Raw genomic sequence first — 16771 nt, 5'->3', positions numbered from 1 at the left:
TTCTTACTGAAAGGCTTTGGCTCTTCAAATCCTCGATCTCCATCTGAATGCAGGCAATGCCAATTTCATTCCTCTCTTGTTCCCATTTAATTGGTCATTGAGGGATTTCTGAAAGCTCTTTCAGTAGATTCTTCCTTACAGAGTTGTAGCCATGACAGGATACATAATTCCAGCCAAGGCAACTTCCAACAAAAGCAAGACCTTTTTGCAGTTACAGGCTGCCCCAGCTCAGAAAATGAAAGTGAACTGGTGGTGCTGGACTATAATTATGAAGAGGTGCCATAAGAGGGAGGAGTTCTGCATTTCCAGCATATTATCACACACTGTATGCTGCCATTATACAGAATGCAAATCCTAGCAAGAAAAAGTATAAAACTAATACGCAGATTAATCCAGAGAGGTAGCATGCTTAGTTTGTTGCAGCAAAATTAAACAGGAACTTAAAGACTAAGCAAATTAGGGATGAGCCAGAGCTCATTTGATTGGATGCATGGAGTGCATATCCATTGGATATATCCCTTCAGTAGGCTTTTTCTTGTTCCAGATAGCAGCCAATAATGTTGAGCAGGGACAGGGGAAAGCATGTAGCCATTCCTGTCAGATATTATGAAAGAAGACCAACATGAGGTGTTATTGCTGACAACCTTCAGATTGTCAGAATATATAGTTTTGGCCTGAGACTTTCCTGGTCAGCACTATCCACGTCACACTCTTCCTTTTATGTTTTCTTGATAGACTCAAATAAATGACATGGAGAGCAAAGTTCACTTTGTTGAGAAAACTTTCCCCATTGACGTTCACAAGATCATGAAGAAGGTGAGTAAGAGAGATGCTGCTGCAGCAGCACCAAAGAGACTGAGTGGCTTGGCAATAGAGAATGATGGGGTGGGGGAAGCAGAGAGAGAGAGAGAGAGAGAATGGGTATGTGATAGGATGGGATGAAGAAGACAGAAAGAGAGAATGAGTGACAGTAGACATTGGGGGGAGAGACTGAAAGTTAGAGAGGGGTGGTGGGAGAAAGAGAGGCACAGAGAGAAATGGAGGAAGAGGGGAGGAAGCAAAAGTGGGGGGAATGGGATAACTGCTCCTGCAAGTTTCTTATGGGTCGCCACTTGTATATTCTAATAGCCAAGTCAGCCAAAATAGGAGGATACTAAATCCAGTGATTGGAGCTGTGAACAGACAAGATAGATGCTTCTACAAACATGAAAAATCCCCCAGGTTTGCATAAAAATGTGAAATCTAAAAACAATCCCACGCATTGGGATATGTGCAGCCTTCTCCTTCTGCTCTAAAAGTAAAACGCTAGCCAGGTTTTCACAGGCTTATTGGAAATTAATCATTCTTATTGCAAATTTACAAATGAGATCCATTCACACAACATGGAGACCATCTTCATTTTGGAAAATATTATGGTCAAATAATGCAAAAGCAGAAAGGCAGAGTGATTATCACCTTGGAAAGCACATGTAACCTTTCACTTTGCATCTTATTTATTTTCTCCCTAGGAGTTAGCTTGCTTTGTAAGAAAAGAGGTGGGGTACATCTCCATGTACCTGAAATGGCTAAGGCATGTGGTAAGTACTGGCTTTTCTATTGCTGTCCATCATCTGTGGGCTACCAATAGAGCATGATGTACTGCAGTGAGCACTGAGGCAGCATTGACTTCTGGACAGTTTACACCCATAGGGCTTTTCATGTGCCTTACAAAAGGCTGTATATTAGTTAAAAGGGAAAAGTCAGAGACTGTCAAACACCGAGTGGGAGAAGAGTAGGATAGTTGTAAAGTTGCAAATCTGGTGGCACTTGGGTAATTCATAAAAATGTTTGTTAGGAAAAAACCTTTCCTGGGGGCCTTGGTGGAGATGGGTCTTCCAGCTCTATGTCCTCATCTCAAAGCCCCAGCACTATTCACTGAGCCTCACTATTCACCCACTCAGTCTCATGAAGGAATGCCAAATGAGGGTTTCCAACCCTCCACCCCCCCACCCCCGCATTATAGTTGATCTTCAGGTGACAGAGATCAGTTCACCTGGAGAAAATGGCCATTTTGGAAGGTGGGCTATATGGCATCAGACTCCATCCCCAAAATGTCCAGGTATTTCCCAACCAGGAGTTGGCAACCCTACACATGATTCAGGAATTGTACCTACTTGTATGATGTCTACATACCCTATTTAGCCAAACTGATTTTGTGAATAAGTGCTGTTCTTTTCTGTTCCAGCTAACAGGGGATGTTGCTTCATGCCAGCCTCTCTCTACTGCTCTGGACAATGGCCGGGTAATCTTGTGTGATCGCATTGTGGATCCCTGGGTAGGAACTCTAAGGACTCATCTCTTTCATGAATGCAAATGTGCTTCCTGCAGTTCATTTGCAGACTTTTTTCCTTTTGCCTTTTATTCTATGTGTTTCCAACCTGATCTACTGCAACTCTTTTGGTGTCAAGTATTCTTTTGTAAGGCACTGCATTTCTCCCTTGTCATTATTTCAGAACCTCCAGGAGAATTCCCAGGTGCTCTAGAGACCTTTGTCTAAAACTGCTCATCTGTCTTGATCTCCAAAGCAACCAAATGATGGTTAACCTGCCTTTACTGTCAGTGTTCTTTGCAACCTTGCCCGTGGTCTTAAACATCTTGGCCCTTTCTTCCTTGCTTCTCCTTAACACTTGAAGGTCTGTGCTCTGCATCTTCATTAGGTCATCTCTTTTTCTTCCAAATTCAAAGCCAATTTTTGCCCTTTCTTCCTTGCTGCTTTTTAGAACTTGAAGTTCTATGCAGAGTATCTTCATTTTGCAATTTCTTTCTTTTTTCTGTCCAAATTCAAAACCCACCATCATGACCAACCATTATAAGGGAACTCTAAGCTTAGCTATTAAGACTTCACTCTCAACTAGAAGGAAGCCCAAATATGTAACTGCACATGGTTGTATGAATCACTTACTATACTTGCCTTTCCCTCCACTCCCTGTGTTATCTTGTCCTCTGTAACTTCTTGGGGCAGAGACCTCTCTTTTTGGCTTCTAGTACTCTGTAACATATGATGACATTAAAAATCAATCAGCTAGTTATCATAACTCTGTCACATGCCACATTTGGAATACTTAATACAGTTCTTGCCACTTCATGTGGAAGTGATGATTTGGTGGGGGAAATGCAGAAAAGTGGAATTAAAATGACATTGAAGCCCCTTTTTTACAAGGAAAGTCTATTTAGGGCTTTCTAGTTTTGGAAAAAGGTGAAAAAGCAGAGGCATAATAGAGATTTGTAAAATCATGAATGGCGTGGAGAAAATAAATTGGAAGAATTTTTTTTCTCTCTTAAAGCAGTGGTCACCCGGCTGATTGGCAGTAGCCTGAGAACCAACCCGGGAAAAGGATTCTTCACATAATTAAGTTGTAGAATGTGGCAACCGCCACTGGCTTATGTAGCTTTAAAGAGGACTGAACAGATCCATAGAGGATAGTTCTGCAATGGGAGTTCCCAATGTGGTGCCCACTGATACCTTTTCTGATACCCACCAACTGTTTTTAGAAAATGGGTGGAGCCGTGGGGTGCCAGTAAGGGTTCTGATTGTAGATTTGATTGGCAGTGTAGTTGGCAGCAGGATCTTCACTGTGTGACTGAAGGTAATCTGCAGCCACTAGTTTCTGGTTATCTCTACCTTCCAAGGCAGCCATTTTGCAACAGCCATTTTGTGGCTGGGCCTTCCATGCTGTGTCAACATTTCATACTGTGCTTAAAAGTGTTGGGGATATCTGATCTACAGTATGGCTACTAATCATTACGCTTCAGTTATTATTATACTTAAATGAAGCTTTCTTGTTCAGACACAGTCTACTCCTAAATACTAGATAATAACAAGGGTTGGTGCTTTCCCATGGGCCCATAGCCATTCTTGACAAAATCCTTGCAAAGCTGCCACTGAGATATGAAAAACAAGGTTTTTAGCCTCCTAGAATTACACTTGATCTCCATACTACAGAGAACAGTTTCCCTGGAGGAAATGGCTGCTTTGGAGGGTGGACTGTATGGCATTGTATCACCACAGAGTTCCCTCCCTTCCCAAACTCTGTCTTCCCCAGGGTCCCCACCCACCAACCTCCAGGAAAATTCCCAACTCAGAGCTGGCAGCCCTAATGAAGACATGGAGGGGGGCGGGGCTGAAGCCTTTGAGGCCCATTTGGAGCCATCTTATTGTTAAAGAGCCAAGAAATCCTGATCCAGAACCAATGTTTGTTCTTTGTAATAACTAAAAAAAAAGATAAAGGTAGTCCCCTGTGTAAGCACCAGTCATTTCCAAATCTGGGGTGACGTTGCTTTCACAATGTTTTCACGGCAGACTTTTTACGGGGTGGTTTGCCATTGCCTTCCCCAGTCAACTACACTTTCTCCTCAGCACCAGTCATTTCCAACTCTGGGGTGACGTTGCTTTCACAATGTTTTCACGGCAGACTTTTTACGGGGTGGTTTGCCATTGCCTTCCCCAGTCAACTACACTTTCTCCTCAGCAAGCTGAGTACTCATTTTACCCACCTTGGAAGGATGGAAGGCTGAGTCAACCTCGAGCTGGCTATCTAAACCCAGTTTCCACCAGGATTGAACTCAGGTCGTGAGCAGAGTTTAGGACTGCAGTACTGCAGTTTTACCACTCTGCACCACAGGGCTCTTCTTGTAATAACTAGGGGTGTGCAAAAAATTTATAACCAGTATTGTTCAGTTTGGATGTATTAGATCTGAAATTTTTGGGAGGGGGTTTCTGAAAAATTCTGGATCCCAATCCCAGTTCGATATTCAGATCTGGGATTTTTCAGAAATCCTGACTTTTTGGGGGTCCAGTAGACCCAAGAAGAAAACTACTGGTTAAAAAAAAGCCAGCACGAAGCTGAGCTAGATAAAACTGGGCTACGGGAGAAGCGAGTCTCATAAGTTGCTGTGCCACATGGAGCACATTGCTCCATGCAGCACAAAAGATCCTGTAGCTCAGTTTAAACCAGGTTGTAGGAGAAGCCAGTGCAAAGCCCAGCCTTCAGGGAGCAATCCATTCCCGGTAGCATGCAGATCCTGGGGCTGGTTTCTTCTGCAACCTGGTTTAAACCAGGCTGCATGAGAAGCCAGCCCCAAACTGAGCCTACAGGAATAGTCTCCTCCCCACTGGTATAACTGATCCTCAGGCTGTCTTCTGCAGGCCATTTAAAGTTTAAAGGGACTGCCATAGAACCCCAACAAACAGCTGAGAAGCAGAAGCAATCTGCTCCAGCCTTTCTGCTGTTTTTGGATCTACCCAGTGATTCCTGAATATATGGGGAAGGGGGGGGGGGTTCCAGGATTCCGCCCCCCCCCCCAATTTTTGAGAAAACCTGGATACATTTGGGGTGCTGAAATCTACCCAAAATTATCAGGAAGGCATTTTGGGGTAGATTTTCAGCTTGGGGAGACCCAGATGCACACCCCTTGTAATAATAAGGCAACATGATAGATTCAGGTCTTAGCTTGCATATTAGAAGGGGAGTTGTGCAGATCTGTGGGAGTCAGGAATGTAGACTGCAATCTAGCTTGGGCTGCCCTTGGCTTCAGAACAAGTCTCCACTCGTCTGCTTGAGAGCATGCTGACCATGGCGTTCACCTTGAGTAGGAGAGTCTTGGGTGGCTGCTCCTGTCTGACAAAGCCAGCAGCACAGACTGAGTTGTAAAAATGGCATGAACGAGTGCTCCCTTTCCCCGTGTTTCTACTCTCTTTCTCTTTTTTTGATTCTGCTTGGTCATCAGCACACTTTGCTGTTGTGAATTCTATAGTTTAGTAATGGGTAAAGAAATACCTTATTTTGACTCTCCTGAGTCTGCCAACTCCATCAGGTGTTTCCAAATTCTAGTATTTATTGATCTGCTTTGGTTTACATTCCACCTTTATTCTGAGGATTAAGGGCAGCTAACAGCTTGTATGAATTGCATACATGAGTCCCGAGGTCTGGCAGCAGAAAAACTGGCAGCTTAACCAAGAAAGAGAGGAGAAAGAGGAATAATGGGGGGAGGGGCAAGGGGAGAGACAATAACTGAATTTTAAAATAATTGAATTTGAAAACAGTTCTTCTATGCATGGAAGGAGAGACAAGAGGAAGAGAAATCTTGCCTTCTTGCCACTCCATTTATCTCTTTATAAAGGCCCATTCTCAATATTCCTTTACAAGAAATAGGACCAATTATTTATTCTATACAGATAGGTGCCAGCTTGATTCCTAATGGTGGAGCCATCAGGAGTAGATGGCTGGTAGTCCCCACAATGGTGGAGTCCCCTTTACTTTGTTTAGTGTACTAGAAAGTGCTTTTGAGACCTTTGTAATATAGAAGCCCTCCTTTCCCTGTCTTGTCTGTAGTAATTTTATAAACTTCTCCTGAGGGAACAAACCCTGTATCAGAGTGGATCTCTCTCTCTTTTTTAAATTCCAGAATGCCTTCTGGTTCAGCCTGGGTTGCTGCACTTTCTTCCTCATCCCCAGCATCATCTTTGCCATCAAGACCACCAAGCATTTGCGTCCAATCAGGCACAGATTGATGTAAGTGGTGGCCAGAGATGTGCAGCAAACTTTGATGGCAGCTGCACATATCCAGGCTGTGAATGGTTCACATGATAGCTAAATGAAGCTTCCATGTTGACATAGTTTGTTTCTGAACAGTAGTTGTGTGGCAGGTGGAATGGAGGGTGGACGTCTAGATAAAGATGTTGCCTTTGCACTCTGTGGGATTTCTGGAAGCATCTGCCTAGCATAAGCAGAATTCTGGACTAGATGGATCCTTGATATGACACAGCAAGGCTCTCCTGATGTCTTGTTAAATGAATGCCAGATTCTTTGAGGGCTGATAAAAGCCTTTTTCACACTGGTCATTTGCTTTGGGTTCAGTGTAACAGACTCCAAAATCCTATTATGCATGAGTAATACACAGGGCTTTTTTAGTAGAAAAAGCCCAACTGGAACTCATTTGCATCCTCGGCCACACCCCATGATGTCACCACTGTTTCACATAGGGCTTTTTTGTACAAAAAGCCCAGCAGGAGTTCATTTGCTTATTAGGCCACACCCCCTGCTGCCCAGCCAACCAGAACTGCGTTCCTGTGAGTTCCTGCTAAAAAAAAAAAGCCCTGGTAATACACCTTTTCAGTGGTAGAACCCATTGTCTTGAGAAGACTTATGCCTTCTCATATGAAGCTTTTTTTCCAGTGCTGGCCTGTTGATCCATGTAATGTAATGCCTCTACTCAGTCAGTAGTGCTCCAAGGTCTCAGGCAAGGGGCTTTTCCAATCCTGTTGCATGAGATCCTCTATAGCTGGAAATACTGGGGATTGAAGCTTGGATGCAATGCATGTACATGCACTCTGTTTCCTAGGTATGCCTTCCCACTTTGTCCAATCCTTACTGCTTTTTTCTTGTGTTGTCTGTAGTTCTACAGGATCAGAGGAGACTTTTCCTTTCCATATTCCACGTGTCACATCTCTAAAGCTATAGGAATTCTCCATACAAAGCTCTCCAGGTAAGAGCATGTGTGTTCCTTCGGCTGTCTGTTCTATTCTTCTTTCTGCCAGAGATTGCCAAGCCAACAAACTGCTTTGAGGTGTAGAGAGGCAACTGAGTTCTGTTATCCATGTGCAAATGCAATGTTTTTTGTCAACTTTCTAGCATTGTGCATTGCTCTGACTAACATTGAGAGAAACATAATAATCAGCTACCACTACTTCAAATGGGAACTTAATAGTTAATACTTTCATTTCTGCTGTCTAGGCATTTGGAAGTGTCTCAGTTTCTCATATAAAGGTAAAATGCCTGTTTACCAGTATATAGCACAACAGAATATCTGTACCTAGGTGCACAGAATTCACATCCAAGTTAGCATGATAAATGAATAAAATAGGTTTATTATTAGGAGATCAAATTGCTTAGAATTCAGAATATAAAAGATATTTCTTAAAAGCTCTCTGTGCTAAAGTAGAAGCATACATAATTGCATGGAGTCCAGGGTTTAGATTTGAGTTAAAGGGATAAAGGAGACTACCTCTCTTTGATAATGGACCAATCAATATCGTACACATCACAGGAAATTCAAGAGGTATAGCTTCTGAAAAGCCAAATCAGGAAAGCATATTCTAAAATACTTCCATTCCCTGCGCAAGCAAAGGTCAGCTTGAATTTATCATTTGCACCTCTTTGGAGAGTTTCTTTCAGTGTACTTGTATGTACATAAGGCAGATGGAGAAACAGATGGAACAGGAGGGTTTTGCTGTCTGGGTAACAGAGAAAAAAAAAGACTGGCTGCTTTGCTGACTGTTGCCCAGAATAAAGTTTGAGCCTACAAAATGGCAGCAGCCATGTCTAGCAAACCTGGAATCATTTCAGAGGCAAACTACATGATACACTTCTTTACTTGTTTACACTAGTTTGCCCATGTTCCCCACAACCACACAGCAGCTGCAGGGAACTGCTTCTAAAAAAGAGAGAGTCCAAATGGGCTTGGAATTGCTAGGACTCCTGCCTCCCATCCACTCACCCCAAAGCAGTTTTTTCATGGGACAACCATGCTGGGTGGTGGCAGGGGAGTTATTTCACCAGTTTTGCTGCTCTGTGTGCACAGATATGCCACGTGAAACAGCAAAATTGGCAAGATGTCCTTCCCCGGGGGCTTTCATACAAAGAAACTGCTTGGGGAGGTGGGAGTAGGGTTGCCAAGTCCAATTCAAGAAATATCTGGGGACTTTGGGGGCAGAGCCAGGAGACATTGGGGTGAAGTCAAGAACAAGGGTGTGACAAGCATAACTGAACTCTAAGGGAGTTCTGGCCATCACATTTAAAAGGACAGCACACCTTTTTAAATGCCTTTCTTCCATAGGAAATAATGAAGGATAGGGGCACCATCTTTTGGGGCTCATAGAATTGGACCCCCTGGTCCAATTGTTTTGAAACTTTGGGGGTATTTTGGGCAGAGGCACTGGATGCTATACTAAAAATTTGGTGCCTCTACCTCATAAAATAGCACCTCCCAGATCCCCCAATACCTGCGGATCAATTCCCCATTATTCCCTATGGGAATAGTTCTCCATAGGGAATAATAGAGTGCCCAGTAGACATTTCCGTCCCCCCCTCACACTTTCTAAAGCGGGGGGAGGGCCTCCAAACCAGGGAATCCCCTGCCCCCTCCCTCTCTCTCACACACAAATACTTACTGGGTTTTGTTCCTGCAGAACTCTACTTGCTCTGAAAACTGAAAGCAAAAGAAAGGGAGGGGCCATTCTCCTACGAAACTGTTACTGACACTTTCCCATGAAGCCCTTCCTGTTTCCTGCTTCCTGCTCAACTTTAAAGGCACACAGACCAGTTTGCAGATTTCTAAACCTGCAGGAGCTCTAAAATTTCATGGTGACTGTGGTGGCGGGGCTTCCCCCGCTGGACAGCTGGCTAGAGGCAGGGCGGGGGAGCCTGTAAAAGCAGGGGATCCCCTGCTGGGATCTGGGGATTGGGAAGCCTAGGTGCGAGCCGTTCATGTGGTGCTATTCTGAGCCCATTTTGGCTCCTTTTTTAAAAAAAGAAGCAGCAGCAGCAGTCCCCCACACCTGATGTGTAGCTGCAGGAAACATGAGCAAACTAGTTAAATGAGTGAAGAAACATATTGTGTAGTTTGCCTATCAGCTACACCTTACTGGTTAGAGGCCCCACATTTATGCACAGTGCTGGGTGTTTTCCACACAGAGACAGGTTTGTGCAGTTTCGCTGTTGGTGTTGCAGCTGCTAATAGCAGTAACAACAGGGCTTTTCACACAGCACCTCCCAGCACTATTGAATTTGAGGCAAATAACCTGTGTGGAAAAATCCCTGCATTAGATGATCTAGTTTGCCTTTAGCCTCATTCCAGCTTGTAATCATGCTTTTCAGTTGCAGAAAAATACTGGAAAGAAACATTATATTGATATACAATTATACCAACATATGTATTGGGTTCTCTGAATTCCCAGTTCTCATTTTTTAAAAAAAGTAAGTAGCCCATTTCGATTGCGAAGATATGCTTTTCCTCATATATCTCTGCAAAGAAACGGACTTGAGCTTACTTTAAAAAAAATGAAAGCTGAGAATTCAGATAACCTGATGGCAGAACTTTTGGTATAACAGTAAATCAATATAGTGGTATTGAATCGCCAATTTTTTAAAAAGGAGAGGACATGCAGTTGGGAGCGGACATGGCTACCATGGTGAAAATGGCTGTTGTGTGGGCAGGACCAGGAAAATCCAAACTTGTTCACGCCACATGGCAGCCATCTGGGCTTTGCATTACAGCAAAGATTGGAGAAAAGCCCAAATCCACCACAATGCTGTGGGGAATCAAGGGGCGGGGGGAAACCCACCTCCCAGCACCATTGGACGTGGGGCAAATAACCTGCACGGAAAAAACCCTACTTTAGATGATCTAGTTTGCCTTTACTTTTAGCTTCATTCCAACTTCTAATCATGTTTTTCAGTTGCAGAAAAATACTGGAAAGAACTCTGGATCCATTCTAAGATGCATACTCTTCATGCCCATCAGGCATGCCACTCATGCAAGAAGGCCTTCACAAGACATAAACCTCTATGGGGCTGATAAAGACCAATTGTTGAAGAGACATCTTATCCCATGCAAAACTTTCTGTGCCATCACTGTTGCTCACCTCGCTATATATTTTTCTTTCTTCCAAGATTCCCTTACTGGTGCTTCTTGCTCATCACAGAGCAAGCAAATTTGCAGAAGACATCCTCTTATCACTTTGCTCCTATTTCTGATGCTACCTGGGGTATCGAATTGAAGACTTCGGAAGCAATCTGAGCCTTGCCATAAAGTGGTGGGAAGGGGAATTAACTTTTAAAAGGGTTCCAGAAAGGAATATCACAGGAGCTTGGACTGCCAGGGTGGAGCTTGGTAGTGGAACACCAAAATAAAATTACGAAGAAAGAGATTTTAAGCACAAGCAAATAGGTTTATCATATACAAAATAAAATAAGTAAAAATGTGAAGAAGCTACACTGGGCACATGAGAACTAATTCCCTAAGTAACCACACACACACACACACCAACAAGAGGGCATGCTTATAAAAGGTAGGAGGGAGGAAATTGGGAAGCTTTAGGGAAGGGACATATGGCCTGAAATCCTGGGCTTGAGGTTTGGAGAGGAGCCTGCAACATAGCTGTAGGGATGTCCAGGTAGTGAAAATCATGGAGTTGGGATGGTCTTTTTATGGGGAAGTGTCCCATAGCTAGGCATGGGAACCCACTTTCCCTGCAGCCTGATCAGTCCAAAATGTAAAGTTTGAACCTCATTGGCTGGTTTAAAGTTAACTATTATCAAATTTTGGCAGGAAATATTGGGGGAAATATCTTGATTAGGGTATTGTGAGCAAAATCTGCATGGACACAAAGAGCCTAGGTGAGGCAACATGATTAACATTATTTAATTAGGTTGAAGTGAGCCAGATCTGCATTGACACAAAAGTTTGTGTCAGTCAAGAGAACTCCTAAAACAGGATGGAACATAAAGACTTGTGTGCTCTTCTTGATTGATTAAAAAAGGGGAAAGAGGAACCAGGCACTGGTTAATGAAATAGCAACTTCCACAGGTTTCAGAAAGGAATAATGCAGGACCTTGGCCTATGTATACCTTGGCCTATGTATACCAAGGTGTATCTCAGTAGTGTTTCCCCCAAATAAAATTACCAAGAAATAGATGTTCCAGTGTTGCAAACTCTTTTGTTATTGAGAATGAAGTGAAGTCTTATTGTTACTGAGAACCCTAAGGTGAGGAGATTGCACTTAATCAGCTTGTGATGCCAGCACACCCTTTCCTCTCTTGTATCTGATAATTTCCAGTGTCATGGCAGAACCCAGGTCCCTTTCTGAGACTCTCCAGTTTCAGGTCCCCTTAGCACTTAGCACTGTAAAACAGGGGCGCCTATTAAAACAACTAAATTCAAAATAAGACGGGAACCCCACTAACCAGGGGGGTGGTCTCAACTGGAGGAGGGCTCAGGGTTATCACAAATGTGTAAAAGGAGGGGTTGCTCCAAACTAGTGAATGGCAAGAACTGTAAGTGCCTTGGAGTGGTTGCTGGAGCTGATTTTGGCCAAAGCCGAGGGGAGTTCAGCAAAGTACAACTAGTAACAGTTTCAGATGATGTCAGTAACATCTGAAGCTGCAGCTTCACTTACTATAACCAACTTCTCAATCTGGAGAGCTGTACCTTCCCCAGCCAGGTTGCTTGAGGGCAGAGGCTTCCCCACCTCCCAGCAATAATGTCCTTATGGCTTCAAAAAACTTGGCCAGAGAAGATCTGAAACTAAAGAACTGGATGGGAGTTCCTTGCAATGCTATAGAAGAGAGTGCAGCATTGTTGCCAAGGCCTCTGGGCAACTCTCTTGTTTGAAGCTGGGAATAGCACCTGTCAAGGAGGGGGTTTAGCAGAAGGTGAAGTCTTTGTGCAGTGACCCAGAGGCCTGTTGGGCATCCATTCATTTTGGGCAAAGAGGGGTGGACCACTTCTCATATGACTTAGGTTGGGCCAGGAGCTGGAAAAGTTAGGCTAGAGGCGAGATATGGCACACTAACTGGCTCTCCCTGCACTATGGGAATCCTGTACTAATCTGCTTCTCTGTAAAATATACCGTCTGGAAATGGTGCAATACAATACACAGAAATGATGGTCTGCTTATGAGACTGGTGTGCTTCTTTTGCCATGCTGAATACAGTCTATGTAGGAAATACTTTTTCTGTGAAGTAGACCTAGGGGGCCATTCTATAAATTTTGTGACTAAGCCTGGGTTCACAATCAGATGTGTACAGTGTGAAGAGAGACAGTATTACATTATGGTTAGGGTATTGAACTAGGAAAGGGGAGAGCCTGTTTCAAATTTTTCCTGTCATGAAGCTCATTGGGTGACTTTAGCTAGACACTTTTTAAAACTTACTTCACAGGCCATTTGTGAGGCTAAAATGCAAAGGTGGGACAAAAAAATGTAATCAAGGTGCTTATATAATGCCTGTTGCTTCAAATCGATGGTATGTCTTTTCTGCATGTTATATTTTTAGGTGAGATGAGATGTATGAAGCATTCTAAGACACATCAGTTTTGCACATGCATTTGGAGCTTATTTTCTTTCTGGGTGGTTCTCCATAACAGGCAGGGAGAGGTTCATGAACAAAGGGATATGCAATGCCTATTTTTAGCCATTTTCAGTGGTGCTATAAATGGAGATGTAGGGGCTGTGGTTCAGTTTAGAGCATCTGCTTTGCACATAGAAGGTACTAGGTTCAGTCTCTGGCATCTCTGCCTAAAAGGATCTCTGGGGAGAGATCTTTCTGTGCCTGAGGCCCTGGAACATCATTGCTAGTAAAAGCAGACAATACTGAGCTAAGGTGGGTCAGCATCATAAAGTTTCCTTTACTGCAAATGGACGTGTGTGATCAAATGGAGAGAAGCATTACACAGAGAGAAAATTTCTCTGCACTATGCTTAGTGTGAAGTGCCCATGTATCGTGAGCCCTTCAGGGACAGTGATCCTGCCTTTCTTAAGTTTCTTTTGTATGAATGATTACTGTCATTTGCCCTCAACTTTTTTGAAAGTGCTGCCAATAAACAAATACTGACACTCTTAAAATAAGATGTCTCCACTGTTAGCTCTTCCTTTTGCTGCTGAATGGGTCTGCTTGGTCAAGGACATTAGGGGACCAGGGGCTGAAGTGTTGCTGTTACTGAAGATTGCCTCATTGTTTCAGTAGTGCAGTGGCCTTTTTCCCACAAATGAAAGTGCTTCATTTTGAGGGTTTATTAGGTTTTTCTCTCAAGTAGCTTTGCTAGATAACAAATAGAGAGTGCCATTGACAAGTGCAATTTCTCCTTCTTTTGCATCACTGTCAGGAAAAAAAAATAAACTTGAAAGAAACTCTTCCAAGCAATGATCTTTTTAATTTGGGGATCCATCTGGACCACCAAAAGATCTCTGGGCATTGACAAATGACCAGTTTTGTTTACTTCTGGCACTGGTTTATCTATGTGAACTAGAATTGCCGAAATGCACTGTGGGACAGAACTTCTGTTTTCCTTCTGATGAGTGGGATAGGGATTTAAATATAAATTAGGTTTTTCCTTGAGCTTCTGATTATTTATTTGTGCTCCAGATAACAGCATTTCAAAAAGAGAAAAGAACTTTGAAAAGAATGCTATTTTTTTTAATGAAAACTAATCCTACATGCTCAGAAAATGGCAGCCCAGGGGAAAACCTTTTTATCACCTCTGAACGGTCTCCCAGGATTCTGCTCAATTTGGTACTTTTAACAAATGGGATATTATTACTTATTATTTTCATGCATGGCAAGGGCAATTGCAATCATTATTCATCCTCCATGCTTAAATAGGTCACTGTTCCTTACTCCCATCCTATTTCTCTGCTCTGATTTTCTGTGGTATCTCTGCTTGTGAGCTGTGTGTGTTACAGCCGAATCTTAAAACCCCAATGCCGGTGCACTGCCAATACCAGCTTGATGTCAGTGCATCCTCTGGCTACGTTGGTGTGGCTTAAGCATCACTATGAGCTAGGGTTGCCAGGTCCAATTCAAGAAATATTTGGGGAGTTTGGGGGTGGAGCCAGGAGACTTTGGGGGTGGAGCCAGGAGTAAGGTTGTGACAAGTACAATTGAACTCTGAAGGGAGTTCTGGCCATCACATTTAAAAGGACCGCATTCCATTTAAATTTCTTCCTTCCATTGGAAATAATGAAGAAGAAGAAGATATTGGATTTATATCCCGCCCTCCACTCCAGAGAGTCTCAGAGTGGCTCACGATCTCCTTTACCTTCCTCCCCCATAACAGACACCCTGTGAGGTGGGTGGGGCTGGAGAGGGCTCTCCCAGCAGCTGTCCTTTCAAGGACAACCTCTGCCAGAGCTATGGCTAACCCAAGGCCATGCTAGCAGGTGCAAGTGGAGGAGTGGGGAATCAAACCCGGTTCTCCCAGATAAGAGTCTGAACACTTAACCACTACACCAAACTGAAGGATAGGAGCACCTTCTTTAAGGGCTCATAGAATTGGGCCCCCTGGTCCAATCCTTTTAAAACTTGGAGGGTATTTTGAGGAGAGGCATTGAATACTAGGCTGCAAATGTGGTGCCTCTATCTAAAAAAACAGCCCCCACAAGCCCCAGATACCTGCAGATCAATTCTCTGTTATACCCTATGGAAATTAGTCTATATAGGGAATGGACTGCCCAGCAGACATTTCCTCCCCCCACACTTTCTGATGACTCTGAAGCAGGAGGAAGGGGCTCCAAACTGGGAGATCCCCTGCCCCCACCTGGAGTTTGGCAGCCCTACTATGAGCTCTTTGGAGTTGGAGCTAAGGTTAGTAGTACAAACCTAAGCAGAGTTACACTGTTCTAACCTAATTGACTTGAAGGGACTTGGTAGGGTGTGACTGTACTTAGGATTGCCCTTTTGGCTACCTAAAAGACACTGCCCTGTCTCCTTTGCTGCCCTCTGTGCCTGAAAGCTGGTCTCCAGTCAAGCTACATGTTGTTGCCCCTCTCTGATCCATTCAAGCTGACAGACTCCTTTGGTTTAACCCCTTTATCCCCATCCCACTCACCACTAGGAATGTGTATGCATGTTTACTTCATTTGCCTTCATCTCACCCATTCTTAGTGTTTTGTAAGTTCCTCAGGGAAGAAACATAATTTATTTCAATTTACTTTGCTGTGTAAATTTACTAATAAATATCAGGCATTCCCATTTTACATGTAGAAAACCTGAGGTTAAGATGGTTTGTTCAAGGCCAGCCAGTGTGCTAAGCAGCGAGTTTGAAGCCATGGTCCATCAATTAGTTTTGGGGGTTTCTCTTAGAACATGGGACATTCAGCCAAAGGGACTCAGTACCTCCTGCTTAAGAGAATATGAGAAAATAAATTTTGCATTAGATAGCAGGGTTCACATTATTGTGGTTGTGCCCTCCCCATGCATATCAATGTATTTGCAAAATTGTGTATTTAAGAAATATTGCATATTTGTGAAATGCCTCCATTTGGACAAAGATGTGCAAAATGGGAGAAGGAGCAAGTATTAATTTTGGGGGTAAAAACAGAGGCCTCTGCATTTGATGTTCTTCTAATCAAACATCAAATGCTCCTGGACTGAGCTGCCAATTGAGCCTGCAGGGCAGTGTGCATTACTCATTTCCCTTCTGTGACCCAGCGGTTGTTTCATTCACACTTGAATAGTTAATGAACAGAACAAGATTGTGGGCAAATCTAAATGAGTATAGTTTAGAGCAGACTTTCTGTCTTCTGGGAATGTTTCCATATTGGCTTGTATGCCCAGAAATCTATATGTTTGCCTTGAATCCTGTATGTTGCACAAGATTCTGGGGTATATATTCTAGAACAGACATGCAGAGTGCGGTTCTTTTACATGAATGCTTTTCACTTGAATTTGTTTGCTTCATACACAAATCAGCTACAGATAACCACATTCTGAATCAGGTGGGAGAGTGAGGGAAGATCTCTTTCCATGTCGGCTGTTTTTCTCTATGGCCCCTTCTGAGCTGTCCTTGGGGAAATAAAGGTACAAAAAAAGGTACCACATGTAATTAACATAATCAAAGGTAGCATAATCAATAAAAGTACAAATACTGTTCACCCCCCTCCCTCAAATATCCTTTCTTTGATGCACTGTCCAAAAGAAGAGATGAGTGGAGTCCAAAAGAAGAGATTTCTGGAAAT

At 43.3% G+C, this 16771-nt stretch overlaps 1 protein-coding gene across 1 annotated transcript in view; it reads left to right on the top strand.

Annotated features, from left to right (window-relative positions):
* Window positions 1-7552, top strand: part of PROM2 (prominin 2) — a 58476-nt gene extending 50924 nt beyond the window's left edge. The window contains exons 19-23 of the mRNA XM_060251786.1: window positions 736-816; window positions 1509-1577; window positions 2225-2314; window positions 6445-6551; window positions 7436-7552. Of these exons, the coding sequence (XP_060107769.1) occupies window positions 736-816; window positions 1509-1577; window positions 2225-2314; window positions 6445-6551; window positions 7436-7499 (411 nt within the window). The 3' untranslated portion in view covers window positions 7500-7552. The remainder of the gene's footprint in view (window positions 1-735; window positions 817-1508; window positions 1578-2224; window positions 2315-6444; window positions 6552-7435) is intronic.
* The last annotated feature ends 9219 nt before the right edge of the window (window positions 7553-16771 follow it).

This window comes from Heteronotia binoei, chromosome 12, assembly GCF_032191835.1.
Source record: "Heteronotia binoei isolate CCM8104 ecotype False Entrance Well chromosome 12, APGP_CSIRO_Hbin_v1, whole genome shotgun sequence".
Taxonomy (NCBI): Eukaryota; Metazoa; Chordata; class Lepidosauria; order Squamata; family Gekkonidae; genus Heteronotia; species Heteronotia binoei.
Note: the sequence above shows the minus strand (reverse complement) of the source record. Positions and strands in the feature narration are given on the sequence as shown.